The 18,333-nt window shown below is 30.7% G+C and overlaps 1 protein-coding gene across 1 annotated transcript in view; it reads left to right on the top strand.

The window, feature by feature from the left end:
* Positions 1–15,584, top strand: part of LOC118064816 (uncharacterized) — a 31,974-nt gene extending 16,390 nt beyond the window's left edge. The window contains exons 6-8 of the mRNA XM_035079689.1: positions 11,416–11,647; positions 14,015–14,361; positions 15,147–15,584. Of these exons, the coding sequence (XP_034935580.1) occupies positions 11,416–11,647; positions 14,015–14,361; positions 15,147–15,562 (995 nt within the window). The 3' untranslated portion in view covers positions 15,563–15,584. The remainder of the gene's footprint in view (positions 1–11,415; positions 11,648–14,014; positions 14,362–15,146) is intronic.
* The last annotated feature ends 2,749 nt before the right edge of the window (positions 15,585–18,333 follow it).

The raw sequence follows: 18,333 nt of genomic DNA, 5'->3' as shown, positions 1-18,333 counted from the left end.
AAACAAGAAAATAACTTCTCAGCAAGTGTAGAAAGAAGATAGACAAAGAAGCAGATAAATGTGAACGTTTACAGCTCGTTTTTGGATGCTTTTGAATGAAATCCCACACACCGATTAAAGGGCGCTCGCTAACACGCTTCGCATGACTCTCTCCAATTCACAGCAATTGCCGGAAATACCACATGTAATGAGCGCTCATATACTTTGTATACCCTTCGTGGTATATGTACTCTATAGCTTCTAATTGTGAGTGTGTCAAAACCGCGCAATCTCGAAACCTCAATTCCATTAACCGATCACTCCCATTATCCGCTGATTTTATGCAAGATAAATTGATCGATTTAAAAACATTACTTATAATTCGAGGTATTAATTTCATTATTTATGTTTGCTGGGGGAATTTTTTTTATTTAATTTGTATACTTTCTATTAATTGTTCTTAATAGATGGACGGATTAAATATTATGAAGTTGGTCGTTGTTGGGATAATAATGATTGGATTTTTAATTTTATGATGTGGTATTGAATTTTTTTAATTAAATGAAGAGTATTTAATTTTTAAAAGGCTTTTAAAGAGCAAAGGTGTTCAGTAATATTTTTTAAATTTAATTATTTACTTGATAGTTGAGATTTAAAAGAAACAAGATGTATTATAGAAGAAAAATGACTCAATTAATAATATCCATCGGAGTAAATGTCTTTAAGAATAAGTTTTTTAAATTTTTCATGAGGTCTTATTAATAATTTATGATTGCTAGATTTGAAAAATGTAAGATTTTTTTTCAAATTAATATGAAAATAGTTTAATCTTTTTATTTATCAACAAATATTCATGAGTTTACGAGAAACATGTTGAAAAAAATGAAGTATTAAATTTCCAAAACATGATTGTCAAATGTCAGAGAGAGAGAGAGAGAGAGAGAGAGAGAGAGAGAGAGAGAGAGAGTAGAATAAAAATTAAAACAAAATTCTGGTTCATTAAAATTTTATAGATTTTTTGCAAACGTTAATTATTTGAAATGATCTACTTCAAAATTTTTTACTCAACTCTTAATATTTTTTGCTAACTAATAATAATTAGATAAATTCGTTCATTTTAACGAAATCTTTCTTGTGATGTATCAAAAATAACTGTACAAGTAATATTTTCAATTAAAAACCGTTCTCCCAATTTCGTTCGGATGTATAATATGTATTACTTTTCATTGCAAAACAAGTTTAAAACGGCTTGTAAAGTAAAAAGTGAATGGGCTTTTAATTTTTCAATTACAGAACATCGACCACTTGTAGCTGCAGAATCAGGTAATTGAACACTTGTATAGAATAAGAATAGCCTATACAGTTTGGATATCTTATCCTGTTTCGATGGGAATTCTTTAACTGAATGAATAAAGTTTCAGATAGTGAAAAACAAAAATAAGACAAAAAAAAAACATAATAAAAAGGCAATTAGTGTTGGAGATACTTAATTGCATCATAAAATTCAATGTTATCCTTTTATACATTAACTCGTTCTCGCCTTTACCACTTGCCTGTCAACTCTAGCCAATGATCAATCCTAACACCATACTAATTTAGCAGGCAATAAAACTTGACCCCTCATACAAATGACAGCAGATAAGAAGCAGGGTGTGCATGATGTTGAATGGGGAAAAAAGAAGACTGGTCAGGATTTGGACGCCAAGAAATGATATTGGTATGAGACAAAAACGATGTTATGACGAATTAAGACCACCCTCACTTCTATTCGTCAGACCAACAACTTATGGGTGAAACCTACCCCAACAATAAATATGTTTAGGGGTCGTTAACCTATATCCGAATAGCAACCCTTCGAGCTTAACTCACTGTATCGTTCGATACACTTCCCTCCGCACTTTCTCTCTTTTGTATGAACCTTCATCTTTTCCCATGACTCCCATAGTAAGGAATTTTCAGAGCGGAAATCTTTCCACAAGGAATGCAAAAGGGATTAGAGCTGGGGATCAATCAGATCAGACGGTAGAAATTATTTGTTCTGGAAGAATGATTGATTGAGAGATAAAATAAATATTGAGATTAATAAGTTGATTTCTGTCTTTATACTTATGGGTGTCTTAATTGCCTGATTGGCACTTTTTTCATCATTTTTGGCGCCTGGTTTCAGGAGTAAAAGATTATTTTTTTCTAAAGATGTGAATCGCTACTTTAGAAACGTTTATAGTGAATTTTGATAAGATCAGTGAGCTAGTGGAGCTATGAAATTTAGATCACGCGATCAAGGAGATGAGATCGTTTTGACCAAAGAGGATGAGTGAGGTCGTGGGATTATTCGGGTTGTGTTGCTATAAAGATATTTCGCCGCTTTGCATATATGTGGACAGTGTCATGGTTGATGTATTCTTTAAGTAAATAGGACTGAATAATCTAGAATCTTTCGATTTTCTTGGGAAAAAAATTTTTGACTATTTATTAATGTTATTTATGAGTGAAGGAATTTTTTATCCAGAAAAAAAATCATTCATTTCTGTAGAACTTTTTTATTTTTGTCGGACATTTAATAAATATAATCAAAATAAATCGTGTATGCATTCTCACATTTTCTTAAAGTTTACTTCTAAGTGAGCTATAAATGCAGTTGACTGAAAAAAGTAAAAACTTTTAAAATTTTTAGTAAAAAAAAAAAACAATCGTAACAAAAAAGTACTCTTAAGAAAAAAAATGATATATTTATTACACGATTATTATTATGTTGGCATTATTGTGATAGATAATTATTTTTATTTTTTTTCGGTAATTTTCTAAGACATATTGTCTCATCTCGTCATGAATATTTTTTGATTGGTAAATGCTTCGAATCATTAATTAATTGAGCACATAATTCAAGTGAGCATTCTACCTAATGTTCAATCATCATGATCAACCCTCAATCTTGTGGGTCGTACGATAAACATGTCCAACCCTCAGTACAGCATAATATAAACAAATCAATATCTGTTCGTGTTATGACATTCTGCTTAATTACGATATTCTTGTATTCCACTTCACATAATTATTCCTTACAATTTATCCGCAATTAGTTCTAACAATCTATGGTATAGAGAAAGTATTGGTCAAATAAGATATTTAAAAGTACGATTTCGTTCTGATGTATTTGTAAAAAGAATGAAGAGTATGAGTATACCGGAAAAAAGGGAGTGCGTGAGCTGAAGAAGAATTTTTGAGGGTTTGATTCTGAACGATAACAAGGCCACTCACTTTCACGTGATTCCAATACTGACATGCGAGAAAAATCAAGAAGAGTAAAAAGCATATAGAAAAAGTCTTAAGCGAGGGATGAATTAAATTGCGTTGATACGTACAGCATCAACTTTTCAATTATTGATAAAATACTTGATGAGAATTTCAATTGGTTTTTTTCTTTTTTATTTTCAATAAATTACAGTTAAATATTTTAAAATCATTTTCCAAATATATTTATTTTATTTAAACTCAACTTATAAAGTGAAAAAATCATTAATCTCAAACGAACACGATATTCGTGTCAATTTTATTTTTTTTGCTAAGGAGATAATAAAACGCTATAACTTGGAGATAAAATGTGATCTATTGTGTTCTTTCAATGGTTTTCATATGGAAATACTTGAATCGCACGCGAAAATAAATTTATGAAATTTATCTTCTGGAAAAAAATTTTTAATTCTTTTTTCAAATACAAGGAAATGAATAATGATGGAAAACTCTTTTTTCATCAATAAATAATGAAAACTCATTTTATTCAAATAAATTTTTGGTTTAAATTAACGATTTCTTTTAAGGCTGTTGTGAGATAATACGACTTCAAATTTTCCTCTACAGAATATCATTTATTTATTAGTATTTTCATGGAAAAATGTTTATAAAAAATTCAAAACATGGTATACGGGGATGTATACAAAGTTTTGAGACAAAAACGAAGTGATAAATTTATAATAATGACTTTATGAAAATCGAATGATGACAACTAAGTCTGCCAACATACTTAGTGAAAAATGACTTTTTCATGTTTTTTTATAGATTTTAATTATTACAAATGGAATTAAAAATATAAAGACGAGTATACACCCTTACAAAAGCGTTTTATCTTTTGATTCAAACATAGCATTGAAAACCCAAGTGTTTAGAAATTACACTGTAAATCTTAGAGCAATTTTCTTATACGTTTAAACGTGCTGAATATAACGTCACTCATTGTAGTCACTTTGTATACACTGAGAAACGCATTAAAAGTGACTACAATGTTAATCAAATGGATGATGTCATATTTAACACGCTTAAATGTGCAAAAAGAATGTACTTTGATTTGCAGCATAATCGCTTAAAGTGTTTACAATGTTGAACACCGTAAATAAACTATAGCAGTTTCGTAACCGAGATTTAAACGTTTCTTGCCGTTTACCAAAATGCTATAGTTTATTTACGATGTTCAACATTGTGAACTCATAAGTGTTGTATTGTTAAACACTTTAAACGTTTTATCATGAGGAACTAGAATTTTCACGGATCTGCTGTGAGATCGTCGGAAAATTGTTCCTTTTTCTCGGTCAAAATTTAAGTGCAGCTCAATTGAATTGAAATATTTAGAAATTACTTAGTGTCTTCAACAAAAATACTTTTATTCCTCAAAGCTCACGTAATTTACAAATTTTTTTATTTCATTTTTTACCACAATAATTCAATTTTTCCATCATGAATAAAAGGTAACGTTCAGTTAAGAAACTTGGAGCATAATTATTATCAACAAGTTTTTTTATCATCAAAAATACACTTATAATAATAAATTACTAAATGTGAGCTGGTTTATCTTGAATCATTGATACAGAAACATGTCGTAATTATAAGAGTTGATAAAGTTTAATTTAATGTTACTCGAAGAAGTGAGTGTCCGGTAATGCAAAAAAAAATCGATTACATATTATATTTAAATGCTGAGTAATCATATCGTTAAGTTTTTGAGGTCATTTTATATTCACCTCTCGTTATCTCAGGAACGCGTCGTGTAAGGACGTGCTGGCTCCGAAACCTTTTCGTGCCAGGCTCCGCGCCTGATTCGTCAGAGAATGAACAGCCGTCGCGAATGAAAGAGCATGAGTGATGGACGAGAAAGCAAGTTATAACTTGCGCACGTGGGCAATTATCGCGCGAAACCCACTACTTTGCCTGCCAACTCGTTACTAATCTCCGTTGCATATCGATTCTCTGCATGTTCTCTTCGTGAGTAGGTTAAACATCAAATAAATATACTTGTAAATTAGATATAATTATAATGAATTACTTTACTCATAAGTTGTTAATATTATTTTTCTTCGGGAAACAGAAAAAAAAAATTCTGATGTTTATGAAATATTAAAGAAATTATCTTTCGTTGTGTAAATATTACAAATTATTTTAAACTGTCATCATCAGCCATCATGAACATTATTTCTTCTTTACGTTAAAAGCTTATCGTAAATTATGGCTCTAAGTTACAGTGGTGTTTCGTGACGTACATTTTCTCTCAGTCCACTGTCATCAGCGACAAGGATAATTATGATCATTTTAACATTTCTGGAGGGGGTATAAAGAAGTTATATGTCTTGTCTGACTTGAATTACTGTCTTTGACTTTTTTTTAAAAAATTCTAATTATTAGTAAATAGTTGAATTCGAAGAATTTATATTATTATTCGCTTTAATGATATATGTGATGTATTCTAATGAATGGAATTGACGTTGATTACAATTAACGTTGGAGGTATTAAATTGAGTAGGGGTTTTGGTCATTATGAAGCTTCATTTTTTTTCTTTAAATTATTAAAATTTGGAAATAATTTAATATTTTTGTAGATGAAATTAATTTTATAATTTTTTAAAGGATCCCAGAAAAATAGTTTACTCATAGCAAAAATTTTAATGACATTTTTTAATGGTAGTAAATAATTGTAAAATAAATAATGATGTATAATGTTAATAAATAATAAAAGAGAAATTTAAAAATCGATAAAAATTAATGATTTCAAAATTTTTTCTATATGCTATAAAAAAATGCACGGAGTAAGAATCTTAAATCATACTAACTTTAAAATTAGAATTTTAAAATTGGAATTTGCATTGTAATCTTTCGAAATTGGTTGCAAAACTACTTTTCTTTCAAGGAAATTTGCGTTATAATTTTTTTCCTGTCGTAATTTTTTTCATCTCTATTCTATTTGACTCTAATTACTTCAAATGTACTTTCAACATAGTATAACATTGCTCCATTTCCTGAAGAATAAATGGAAATCATAAATAATACAGTATAGAAAAGTATTTAATAGTTACATACAAAAGTAGAAGGAAGTTATTTTTAAGATTTACGATGTTGTAGGTGCAATATTCATATTGGGTCGTAAAGCTAACATACCAAAGTTGGTATACAAGATTCGATAATGCGGTAGACTCGCGAGGGTGGTTAGAAACTATGATATGAAAGGCCTGAGGGTGCCTCGCACGCCAGTCCATGTTTCGACGTGACTCGTGCCACAACTCGTTGTTGATTCTAAAAAATTCATATTTACTACACAGTACTGTCTATTTGATATACATCCCAAAAATGTGATCGACATAAATATTTATTTTAATCAACAAAACTTTGTTTATTCAACGTAAGAAGATGGATTAATTATTTATTTAATCGACGTTAATGAAAAATAAAGCCGTAAACAGTAATTACTAATTAATTAGGATGAAAAATGAAATTTTAATGACGGAATTAAACACATGATAAAAGTTGTTGTCGGTCGAACACAGTTGGAGATGAGATTAAATAAATTAAAGTCGATTAAGTCTCTTGCGTGGAACGAAACAAAAGTTTCAGGAATCAAGATTCGAGACAAATCGATTGCGTAAGCGGATTTTCAGAAGAACTAGCGCAGTGGATAGAGAATTACGTGAAAAGAAAAAGAGGGAAAAAAAGTGCGAAAAAAGCGACTGAAGAGAAGAAAAAAAAAATGAACAAATAGGTGAACATAAGGATCAAGAACGACCCTGCGTGTCTAACTCGGTCCTCTTCTCTTACTTTATTTTTTATTTCCCGGAAATCATTTCGTTAATTTATTCTACCATCGTCGTTGTCTATATATTCTTCTCTATTTTTTCGAAAACACACCGCGTATATTCGGTATGTGATGACGGGAAAAAATGACAAAAATGTGGCTTTTATTTAAGCAATAAGACTTGTTGTTTCATTGTGATTTGGGTTAATATTAAAAAGTCCTTGGTTTTTAACGATTGATTGGCAGGATTGCCAATTTGGCCAATTATCGTTAGCTATAGGGTTCACGGAATACTGAATCAAATTATAGGTACCACCTAGAAGACTTGAAGAGGACGTAACGAATCGGTTGTTTTTGGTTCTAGCCGACGGCGAGTCGACGATCGAATTCTGATTTACGAATTTTCGGCGAAACTCGAGGTCGAAACTCTCGCGCGTACCTTTTTTAGTTCTTTTATCCTCCGGCAATTTCAGTACAAAGGAACTATTTTCAGAAGATCTATCTCGAAGATTATTAGCTAGATAAGAACTAGGCTTCTTTCGAAAACCAATGTATTTACATTTTCCTTATCTCTTACATATCGTCCATTGACGTCTTTCACGTTGGCACATGTATTCGATTTTCGATTTATTTCCAACAAAATCAGAGAAAAATTTTGTCTTTTTTTCCTAAACATTTTGGAGCAAAAGTAATTCTTCTTTGATTGTTGTCGTAATGTGTCAGACACTCAACACTTATTTTCATCATCAGGTGATATTGGATTATCAATAAAAATCGACAATAAATTTCTAGAGGGTTATATTTGTATCGAAAACATTTATAAATTTATTTTTACACATTTTTCTATTTTTCCTTATTTCTTAAAATTGTTTTGTTTCATAGTCTACACCTTCATGTCGTCAGTCACGCAGAGAGATCGATGCGTCATCAGGCGCAAGGTAACACAAGGTCTGAGCATTTTTATTCCCTTGTTGAAACATCAAATAATATATTTTTTCTCAACTTATTTTCCTCTAAAAACCTCATTCAATTTTCTCAGCTTGATCGTAAAACAAGAAATCTCATTTCATTCTTTCATTTTATTTATTTACTTATTTTAGTATTATGATTTTTTTTAATAATTCAAGACGTGGAATTTTGACAAGTGAATTAAATAAAAGAAAGATGAGTATACGAAGAAGAAACCACTGTGACGCCTACTGGTAATGGCAGACGACTCACGAAAACTAACTCTCGTGGTTGGTAATCTAGACAGATGGGACTCGTTAATGGTACACGCTCGAGTAATTTGCGAGAAATTCAATAATCAACGACGGGGTAGTGCATCCCTCAACGTGACTTTCTTCCTGTGGCGAATAACATCGTCGTGGAATGCTTAAAGTCGCGCACGAAAGCTAGAGAAATTAAAAACTTGTCGGTGAAGGATAAATGATCGTAAGACATGCGGATTATTCGACGTTTATGATCTCGAGAGTTCATGAATCCGTCGAGGGTACATTATCGTTATCGTCGTCTTGTTGAGACCTATGAACCCGCAGGCATGAACTGCAGCTCGGTCACGCATAGAAAAAAAAATCAACAAATCGTCTGAGAACTCGTTAAGCAGATTGCGGTCTTCTCATACCTTTTTTACCGCCCCGTTAATGTAAACATATTCCGCGAAGAAATTCTTCCACCTCCGCAACTCTTTATTTTCTCTCTCACTTACTCTTGTTTAATTTCTGTATTCGACAAGGTTCGTTCACTATAAACCTCACAATGCAGTCATTTCTCCCGCGAATAACGTCTAATCAAAGTCGAAAAAATTATTCTTTTATTCATTCGAGATAGGAATGTACAATTTTTCTTCACTTTCAATTCAATTTTGTTTTTTATGTACACCTAAACAAGATTTCCGAACATAAATAAGAGAATTTTATTCTGAAATATTTACTTTGAATTGTTTTATATTAAAAATAAAATTATCTCAAGTTAGAGAACTGTTTATTTTTATAGAGGAATACATTTTTTGTTCTTATTTTGTAGGAAAGAAGAGTATTGAGTAAGATTAATCGATTTTGAAGTGAAATAGTAAAAATAATTAAAAACCACAGCAACATTAATAAATATTTATTGATTCTGAAGTTATAATAATAGAATTATTTCCAACAATTATATATTTTTTTTTTATTGAAAATAATTATATTATGCTCACTATTTTTAATTACTTTCTCTGTTTTGTTTTCGGAAAAATGAGTCATAATGTCATTAGAAAAAATATTGTTCAATGTACACGGCCATTTTTAGATTTATTCACAAACATGTTAAGATTTTTTTGTTGTAATTAGAAAAGATCTAAATGGGTAAATAAATATAAAAGATGAAATGCAAAATAAATTTCTGTTGACAGATGTTATTTGCTCTTTCAAAGCAAAATGTAAACATGTCTGCATAATGCAAATCCGCATAGAGTCATTTATTTTACTCTATTTTATATAAAAGAAAAAGTTTTTGAATTATGTCTGTTTTAATATTACATCCGAGTATTTAAAATATGTTTTTATTAACAAAAAATAATTAACTTAAACATAAATTATCATATGAGCATATTTAATATTTATGAAGATAAAAAAAAATTAGTAAAAACTCTTTAGGGGAGGGGAGAATAAAGTGGAACGCGGGTGCAAAATGAAACGCTCGAGAAAATCTACTAATTTATTAAAATAAGTTCAACAACTATTATTATCATTATTATAAATAATATTATTAATGTTTCAATTTATTAATGATTGACAATTATTAACATTTGTTAATCTATTACATTAATTAATTTGTAGATTTACATTTTTTCTTGGTGTTCCACTTTACCCTACCTTCTCCTATTTAAAATAAATACATTAATAAACGATTTTTCTGTTTCACATTACAATTAGCGGAATGAAAATTAATGTAAATAACTTGTATACATAAAATCAAATTTATAAGGAAGAGAATCGAGTTGAGTTAAACATAAAAGTGCTATAAAATTTTTTTCATAAATAAATGATAAACTATAGAGCTAATTATAAAAATGGATAATTTTTATTTTCGAATATCCGTGAAAATATATTCTAGTCACGTACAGTGTTTTATTACTCTTTAATTGAATGTCTTAGGTAGAGTGTAATGATTCAATAAATTAATATTCAACATTGCACACTAATTACCACCACGACAAGACGTTAAAGCACCTTCTTGGCGTCGCGGCTCGCCGCGGTGGGTCCTCGTAATCCGCGTCATATAATACGCAGACGTAAGAGTGTGAGAGTGGCGTGTGAGGACGGGAATAGTGTAGGAGAATCAGCCCTCGCGGCAAGTAGCTGACAGGCATATGAGCGAAAACTAATCTATGCCACACCTTGACGCCGACTCCAACAAGGGAATAAAAATTCAAAGCAGACCATTAAACAACATTTTAACTTACTCTCAAAATTTGAATCGAGATTTCATGACCCTTTCTCCACATCATTACTGGTCATTTTATATGGTCACTTCTATCGTTAATTAATTCAAAACAAAATGAATTTTTATTTTTCTAAATAAAAATTTATTGTTTAATTTATTGATATAATTTAAAATTTGATAATTGCTTGCAAATTATAATTCATCTGGAAGTCTTTAAAAATCTTGGGTTATTTTTTGTCATCTAAGTTGTAACAATATAATTATAAAAAACTTTTATAAAAGTTTAAAATTCGATTTATACAGAAATAATAAAAGATGATATTTAATTTCTAAAAAAGGAATAAGTGAATATTCATTTTTTGGAATGAGAATGAAAGCACTAATTCAAACAGTGATGATTTTATGGCTGCCAATAAGTTAACATGGACTATTTCGTAGTAATTCATTTTTAGAAAGGATGTGTTTAGAAGATGAAAATTAATATGTAGATTGAATTGAAAAATTTTGTCCACTTGAAATGAAAATACTCATTGTGGAAAAAGCAGACAACCCTGCAAATCCAAGATTTAAAAATGTTATAAGTATTTACGAGAATAACACGCTTAGATTCGCAGTCGTATCAGAGTTGTGACAAACATTTTTTAACTCATGCTTAAAACAATTCTAGATTAATTGAATTCTATTTTTTTAACAATACTTTTCAATCAAGTTGTAATAGCTATTATTCTTTTAGAAGCTATTTTTATTCTAAGTTAAGCAATTTTTTATTACAATAAAGACTTATCTCAGTTTGACCATAATATTAAGGTAATTTTCAAATCATGGAAAATTTTTATATTTCCCGACAATGTGTAATGAGAATTTATTTTTCATTCGATAGTTTTCTTTATTTAGTTGCTCTTATTAGCAATAAAAATCGAAACACTAAAAATTGATTAATAGGATGGTGGAGTTGGAGTAAGAACTTGAAGAAGTACAATCGAAAAGAGGAAACGACTCCACCACTGTGGCTGGTTACACGAGGAGACATCTCCTGGTGGAGGAGGTGCCAGGCCTCTACATTAGGCGCCTGACGCTCGAGGATCCAAAAATCGCACGAGAGAAAGACCGCCTGGACTCAAGGTCACCGTCCCCAGTACGTCATATCTGTCATCGGCGCAGTGGCCAAGTTCGCCCTGGGCGAGGATCATCGAGGTAACCTGTCCAACACCAAAATGAAATTTAAAAATTTTAAAAGAAAATAAAGAAACAAAAAGAAACTAAAATATCCTACTAATATACAATTATTCAAGTAACGCCCACGACGCGGATTGCAAATCATAAATTACGACGCACGAATCTAGGTTCAAACGAATGCCGTTTCCCACGCCAAATGGATGTACCGTGAAATCCAATTTACTTTTTGATACTGATTATTACTAAGTTGTATATTATTCCTCAAATTCAAACTCAGTGACACCTTCTTATTGTCGGTCGTAAAAGAATTTCTCACTTTCCAAAAACATTACGAAAGTTATTTAAATTACGATTTTATATATTTTATTTTATTATACATTAAATTAGGTTTTATTTTAATGTGATTGTTTTTTTATCACACTGCCTACTTATATACTACTTCTGTATCTGATAAATCCGTTAACAAGTTAGACACATTTCCAATTACATGATGAAGGTTTTATGATTATAGAAATGGAGGATTTTAGATATGCAAAACTTTATTCAATATCTTTATTAGATTGTTTTCAATTTTAAATTAATAATCAATAATCGTTTTATGATGAGAATAAAGCTGGATGGGTTCCAAAGCAGATACAGAACTGGGTTTTTTTTTTACATATTTTCAGACATCTCTGGAGTGTTCTCCTTGAACTTGGGCTCGGTCTACAATTTGAAACTTCTTCTAATTAATTGATTGTAATTATTGAATTTTAATGATTTTTGTAAGAGTTGTTTTGTGTTCGAATGATGTAGTGGGTGGGTTCTGTTTTTATTCTAACGATATTACCATTTTTTTGAACGATCATAACTTTAGATACATGGATACTATTAGTTATCTGTTTTACTATAATGCTTACTCCATTAAGATTGTAGATTATCGTTTGTTAGGATGACCTATCGTTTATTTTACTACTCATCATTTTTATTTTTGTATTGTTGTGGGATACGTTAAAGTAAAATAGTTTCGCTTGCTAAATACTAAAGAAAAAGACACGAATAATTTTTTAAATATAAACGATAAAAAATTATTTAATTAAATTTTCTTTTTTTTTATTAATTAAATATTTATTTTTATTCGAAATAGGCTTGTTCTTCATGTGCGGCCCGTTAAAAATTTCAAAGAATTTTAAAACATAAAAATTTATATTTGCAATATTTTTATATAATCAGGTTCATCAATGAAATATTTTTTTTTACCTTATTGTATTGGTATGTTGATCACACCTTTTAGCTTTTAACAAGCGTCAGAACAATGGTGAAGTATATTTCCGAGACAAAGAACTTTGTACACAAATCAGAAGCCTCACTCCAGAAAAATACAGTAAATAAAGAGAGAAAAAAAGAAAACATAATAAGAAATTCAATAAATAATTCAACTTTAAAGGCTGCAATTAAATGTACTAAAGCTTGAGTGTCCGACAGGACAAATGATTGCTGCACGACTTAATAAAGACTCAGCATTGATCTATCACTTGCGCGGCAAATATTATCACGTTTATTAAAGCCTTGCATTAAAATATGAGCTTATTTATACGATAACTCGTGCATTGCACAGTATTATCTTAAACATTCCATCTCCATTGCTTATAAATACTTACCCTTATTTTATTCTCATTTTTTTCTTCCTCAAGTCTTCTTATGTTCCTTTGTTTTTTCTTAAAATACTTTGGCTTCACTATCATCCTTTTACCCCCAACTGGTATTGTATTTCAAAGCTGACCCTATCGAGAAAACGTGCAAGGTTACCAACTTTATTGCAATTCCACGACAACACGCGAAGATCGCTCTGGTTTCCCAAGAAACAAATCGATCGATATTACTTTTCCTTTACCATTTGTCTAAGCTTCTTTTTGTTTCTACTTACAACTCGTTTACTCTTTACATTGTCTGTGTATGTCGAGCAATAGCAGACAGATGTTTTTGAAATAATAGAAATCATTTTTATACAGTTGTTTTCTATTGATTACGATCAAGAATCCATCATAGACAAACTATTACGTAGGATTTCAATCTTCGATCTGGAATATTAAATAAGATTTTTTTTATTAAAAACATTGATCTATTTATTTATTTCAAATATTAAAAAAGTATAAATAGAATATTAATACCAATGTGCATTAAAAAATAGTGAATGAATTTTTTTTAATTTAAAAATTTCTTAAATTAAAAATATCGTTTTTTTTATACATTCTTTTTAATTATTTAGTTAATTGTTAAAAAACTATGAGAGATAAAGAAAAATAAAAATGAAAGCGATAATTAAGACATTGATCTTATCATTTTTCTCAATCTAATTTAAAAGAAAAAGTTGATTTTAAAACATGCTTGAGACATAAAAAATAGTTACAGATACTGGTTGGATCGTACGAACAAAGAAAAACCAGCCTACTTAACAATAACATCTTTGGAACTTCCCGAATCGCCAATTCCCCTCATTAATTCTCAAGCAAGTGCGAGGTTTCGTGCGACCGAGCCATCAAACATCAGCTTTGAGAAGAATGAAATATTGGACGAGTTGATCGAGAATATAGCTAATGTAGGAACAAATGTAGGAAGAAGAAAAGGTATCCGCAGTGCAGGTGCTAATGTCACGAAAACAATCGATCGATCAAGAAAGCAAAACACAGATAGAAAAGAATGCAATAGGGTATTCACATCTCTTCCAAATCAGTCAAGAACCACTGCTGAAGGTATCAATAATTTATTTTAATCTTGAATCTAATCATAATTAACTTCTATTATGAGATTAAATGAACATCACGAATTGCAAATTACACGTAGTCAAGTGCAGCTGCATGTCGTGTCGTACACAGAAATCTAACGTGCACGATGGATGTTTGATGCAGATGGTTTGAAACACAATTATCCAATCCTTCCCCCTATATCTGATTATCTTGTTTTCAAACAATAATTATTAGTAATCAAGTTAGAAATTCTAAACTAGTGTTTACCATGTTGTTTCATCAGTGGTTAATTTTTTAATATTTCTTCAGTGAAATAAATAATTGTATATTTGTGAAACTAAACTCTTCCCACGTTTTGAAATTCCAATTTTATGCTCAGAATTCCATTGCTTACAATTACAATAAATACAAAAACACTAAACAATCATTATTCTTAATATTTAAAAGTCTGAATTGTCGTTAATAAATTTTATTCAACAAATGTTAGAAAAAAACGAGCATGTAATTTTAGCTACAATTAAATTTAATATTGTATTTTTTTCTCTACTACCTCTGCTTTATTACAAACATCTCGAAACAGTTTTAATTATTTTTTTCTCAAACATACTTCACAAATTCATAGCTTGTATTAAATACGTACTCTCCTCTTGAACGAAAATTCATTGTTGAACAATTCCTTTCACCATAAATCTTTTTTTTCTGCTTTTCCCTAGCTGATATTTTTTGTAAATTTAAATATCATTCCACTGAAAAAGTAGTGGACTTTTTCAAGGCTGTGTATCGAATTACAGGATCTCCTCAGAGAATATTCACAAACCAAAGAAATGTAAAGGATTGTATCTGCTCGGAAATAGCAGAGAACTTACGCATCAACATTCAGGAGCAGACTGAGGTAAACCGATCGTCTCGAAGCCCTAGTCCGGAAGTGACTCATACGATAAGGATTGCAATGAAGTACTTGGGTCAGCCAGTAAATCGTAATAATGATGTCGAGAGTGCAAATAATAATGTTGATTTAGATAAAATGCAATCGAATATTCTAGAGAATAGACAGTTGACAGAGAAGGACCACGAATTCAAGGAGACTGGTTGCTGTTCTGGTGTTAATGTTGCCTTGGACTTTACTCTCAACTGCAACAGTTCTCAATTAACCTCTCGAGATATCAGTCTAAAACCAGTTACAAAAAATAGCGAAAGCATAGATTAATTCTGGTTGATTTAGTTTAAGGTTTAATGTTATGATGGTTATATTCATGTTGGATTGAACAATCTCTAGATGTTAAAATTGTTTTAAATATGTTGATCTTAAGTGTTATATGTAAATCAGAATTTTAATAATTTTTTTTTTAAATTAATCCTTATTCAAAATGCAGAATTAAATTAAATAAAAATCAATTCGTTCTGCTGCTAGCTCGTTCAAATTAAACTGTCATTACAATGTTTCAAAAGAAAATTAATTAGATAGACTGAATAGTAATATTTATTGATTAAATAATATTTAATGTTTAGTTTTATGAAAAGAATTTGTTGACAAGTAGATTTGTTATAATTAATGTTATTAATTTAAATTTCAAAAAATACTTGTTAAATGATAATGAGAAAAAAAAGTAAGTTTGATTGTTTTTAATGATAAAAAAATTTTTTTTACAAAAAACTTTCTTTAATTAAAATATGCAAAGTATTAAGATTATTCAAAAATAAAACTTTAGTGACAGGGAATAGTCTACGGCCACGTTAAACTCGAAAAGAAGCAGGCAGTAATTTCGTTATACTCAGCGGTCTATTAATTAGCTCAACTAATAAATCGCAAGAGAGTAGGATAGCTGAAGAAGAAATAAAATAAAATAGCCGTTTGGCTTTCGGAATAAAGAGAAATATTGGTCTACTTTTGTCATGGCAATAAAGTAGGATAGTCAGGCGTAGACTCATCGAGTCTCTACTTGACGAAAAAGATTTTTAGCCGGTTCTTCAACTATATTCAGCTCTCTTCTAGATCTTCTTCACTCCCTCACTCTCTGGTAGTGCTCTCCCGTTTGTTCAGCTCGTCCGAATTTTATTTTATTTCTTTTAGTCTGGTGTACACTGCTCTTGTGTCTTGTTGCTCGTTCCTCTAAGGGCGAAAATGGTTCATGGCCATTCCAACTGGCTATATTTTGATGTAGCTGCATCGCGAAATTTTTTCTGTTATCTATTCTTCGCTTCCCTTTTCTATTTTATTGTCAAGAAAAAAAAATTACTAAATTATTAGCTTCTAACTCTCTACGAATGAATTCAAAAACTTTATTTAAGTAACCTTTACATAAATATTTTTAAAATATTATTCAACAATCAAATTAAGTTAGTGCAGTCTGTATGAGTGAAACTTCACCTCAACATCTAGACAATGACATAAAAACCTTTCACTTTGTTTATTTACATGATATTGAACTTTTGAAATGTATATTAAACCTTATCCCCGACCTTGCTCACCAGACTACCATATATTTTTCAATTTTTTTTAATCTCACTTATCGTTTTTTCATGTCTCGATCGATTAACGCGTTTATACGATGACGGTGTGAAAAATGCGATAATGAAGTGTCCCGCGGACTGTTGAGATAATACCCAGGAACAAAGGAAGACTTGTATCAAAACGAAAGAGAGCGGTGCCGCCTAGCTTTGTAGGTATAAGATATGAGAGCTGGTCTACTCTCTTAGTCGTTTCAAAAATCGCGGCAAGACAAAAAATAAATGAGAAAAATCATGAGACTGATAAATCATTTCTGAAGGACACTCGACAGTTTTTTTTTCCTCCTCTTGATCGATTAAACGAAGCTGAAATGATTGATTATTGCACTCTTTATTCTCTCAAGATGATGAGAATGTTTTATGTATACACATAACTACATCATGAAGAAAGGAGACTTGTCGGCGACTGTACTTGAGGGTGGATGACATCATCTGATTCTCGCGCACATGTTTCTTTTAGTGGCGACGTGAATTTCTGGGAATAATTTGATTATGCGGTGGGAGCCACGCGCGGAATTTACAGGACTCGCTTGTTAGACGCTCCCTGATTCTTCTCTCTACAGCAAGGCCAAGACTATGCTCTCGTAGTGTTTAGTATTCTTTTTTCGACCACTCGAACCAGATATATCGGACCGGATTTAACCACTGAAAATAGATATTGAACAAATGAATGGGTCCCAACGCGAATATTTGCCCAATAAAGATGGAATAAAACAATGGAGCCAAAGACTCCCAGAGAACTTGAAGAATTTCAGGGGCGTAGTTGATAAAAAACTAGACGAGATTAAAGAAGCTGAACCAATTAGCTATTTTGACGTTTCGCCAAGACTGCAATTGAATGCCAATGATGATTGGACTTTTTTAATTTCAATCTTTTTCATAAAATATGTATAATTCATAACCTTATATCCACGATATTAAATCTCGCTGAACTTTTTTTTTAATTAATCATAATAAATTAACCAGTTAAATTAATTGGAATTGCATTCGAAAATTTGCCTGGCAAAAAAAGTAAACAAATTTCATATAGAGAACGTGCCAAATCCCTTATAGTATCCTTGACTCGTCGAGGTATAATTTCTTGGCGATTAATTTCTCCAGGATATCGTCCACTTGATGAGAATATAATCTTGCTTGTGCGTGGTCTCACTCATTCAACCTAACTAATGCCTTGCTGAGCACCTTTTGCTCGTTCATTTCTCATCATCCCCCATAACTTTGTTTCCCCCCCTAGGATGTTCTCCCTTCCAATTACACTCGTCCTGACATTATAAGATTATTAGAAATCGATTTAGATATAGAAGTGTTCACATTCATTGAGTCCTAGCCAGTTATAATAACTTATCTCCTTTTTTCTTGTCTACTCTACTAGACCATCTTGTTGACTTGAAAGAACTTCATTTTGCTTTTCATTCATGACAGATGTTAAAAATGAGTCTTTCTTTCATCAGAAACCGCATTCCCATTCCG

The sequence above is a fragment of the Chelonus insularis genome, unplaced genomic scaffold (assembly GCF_013357705.1).
Source record: "Chelonus insularis isolate UGA/USDA-ARS -01 unplaced genomic scaffold, ASM1335770v1 contig_25_pilon, whole genome shotgun sequence".
Classification (NCBI taxonomy): domain Eukaryota; kingdom Metazoa; phylum Arthropoda; class Insecta; order Hymenoptera; family Braconidae; genus Chelonus; species Chelonus insularis.
The sequence above is the reverse complement of the archived record's forward strand: the minus strand, read 5'-3'. Positions and strand labels throughout refer to the sequence as shown.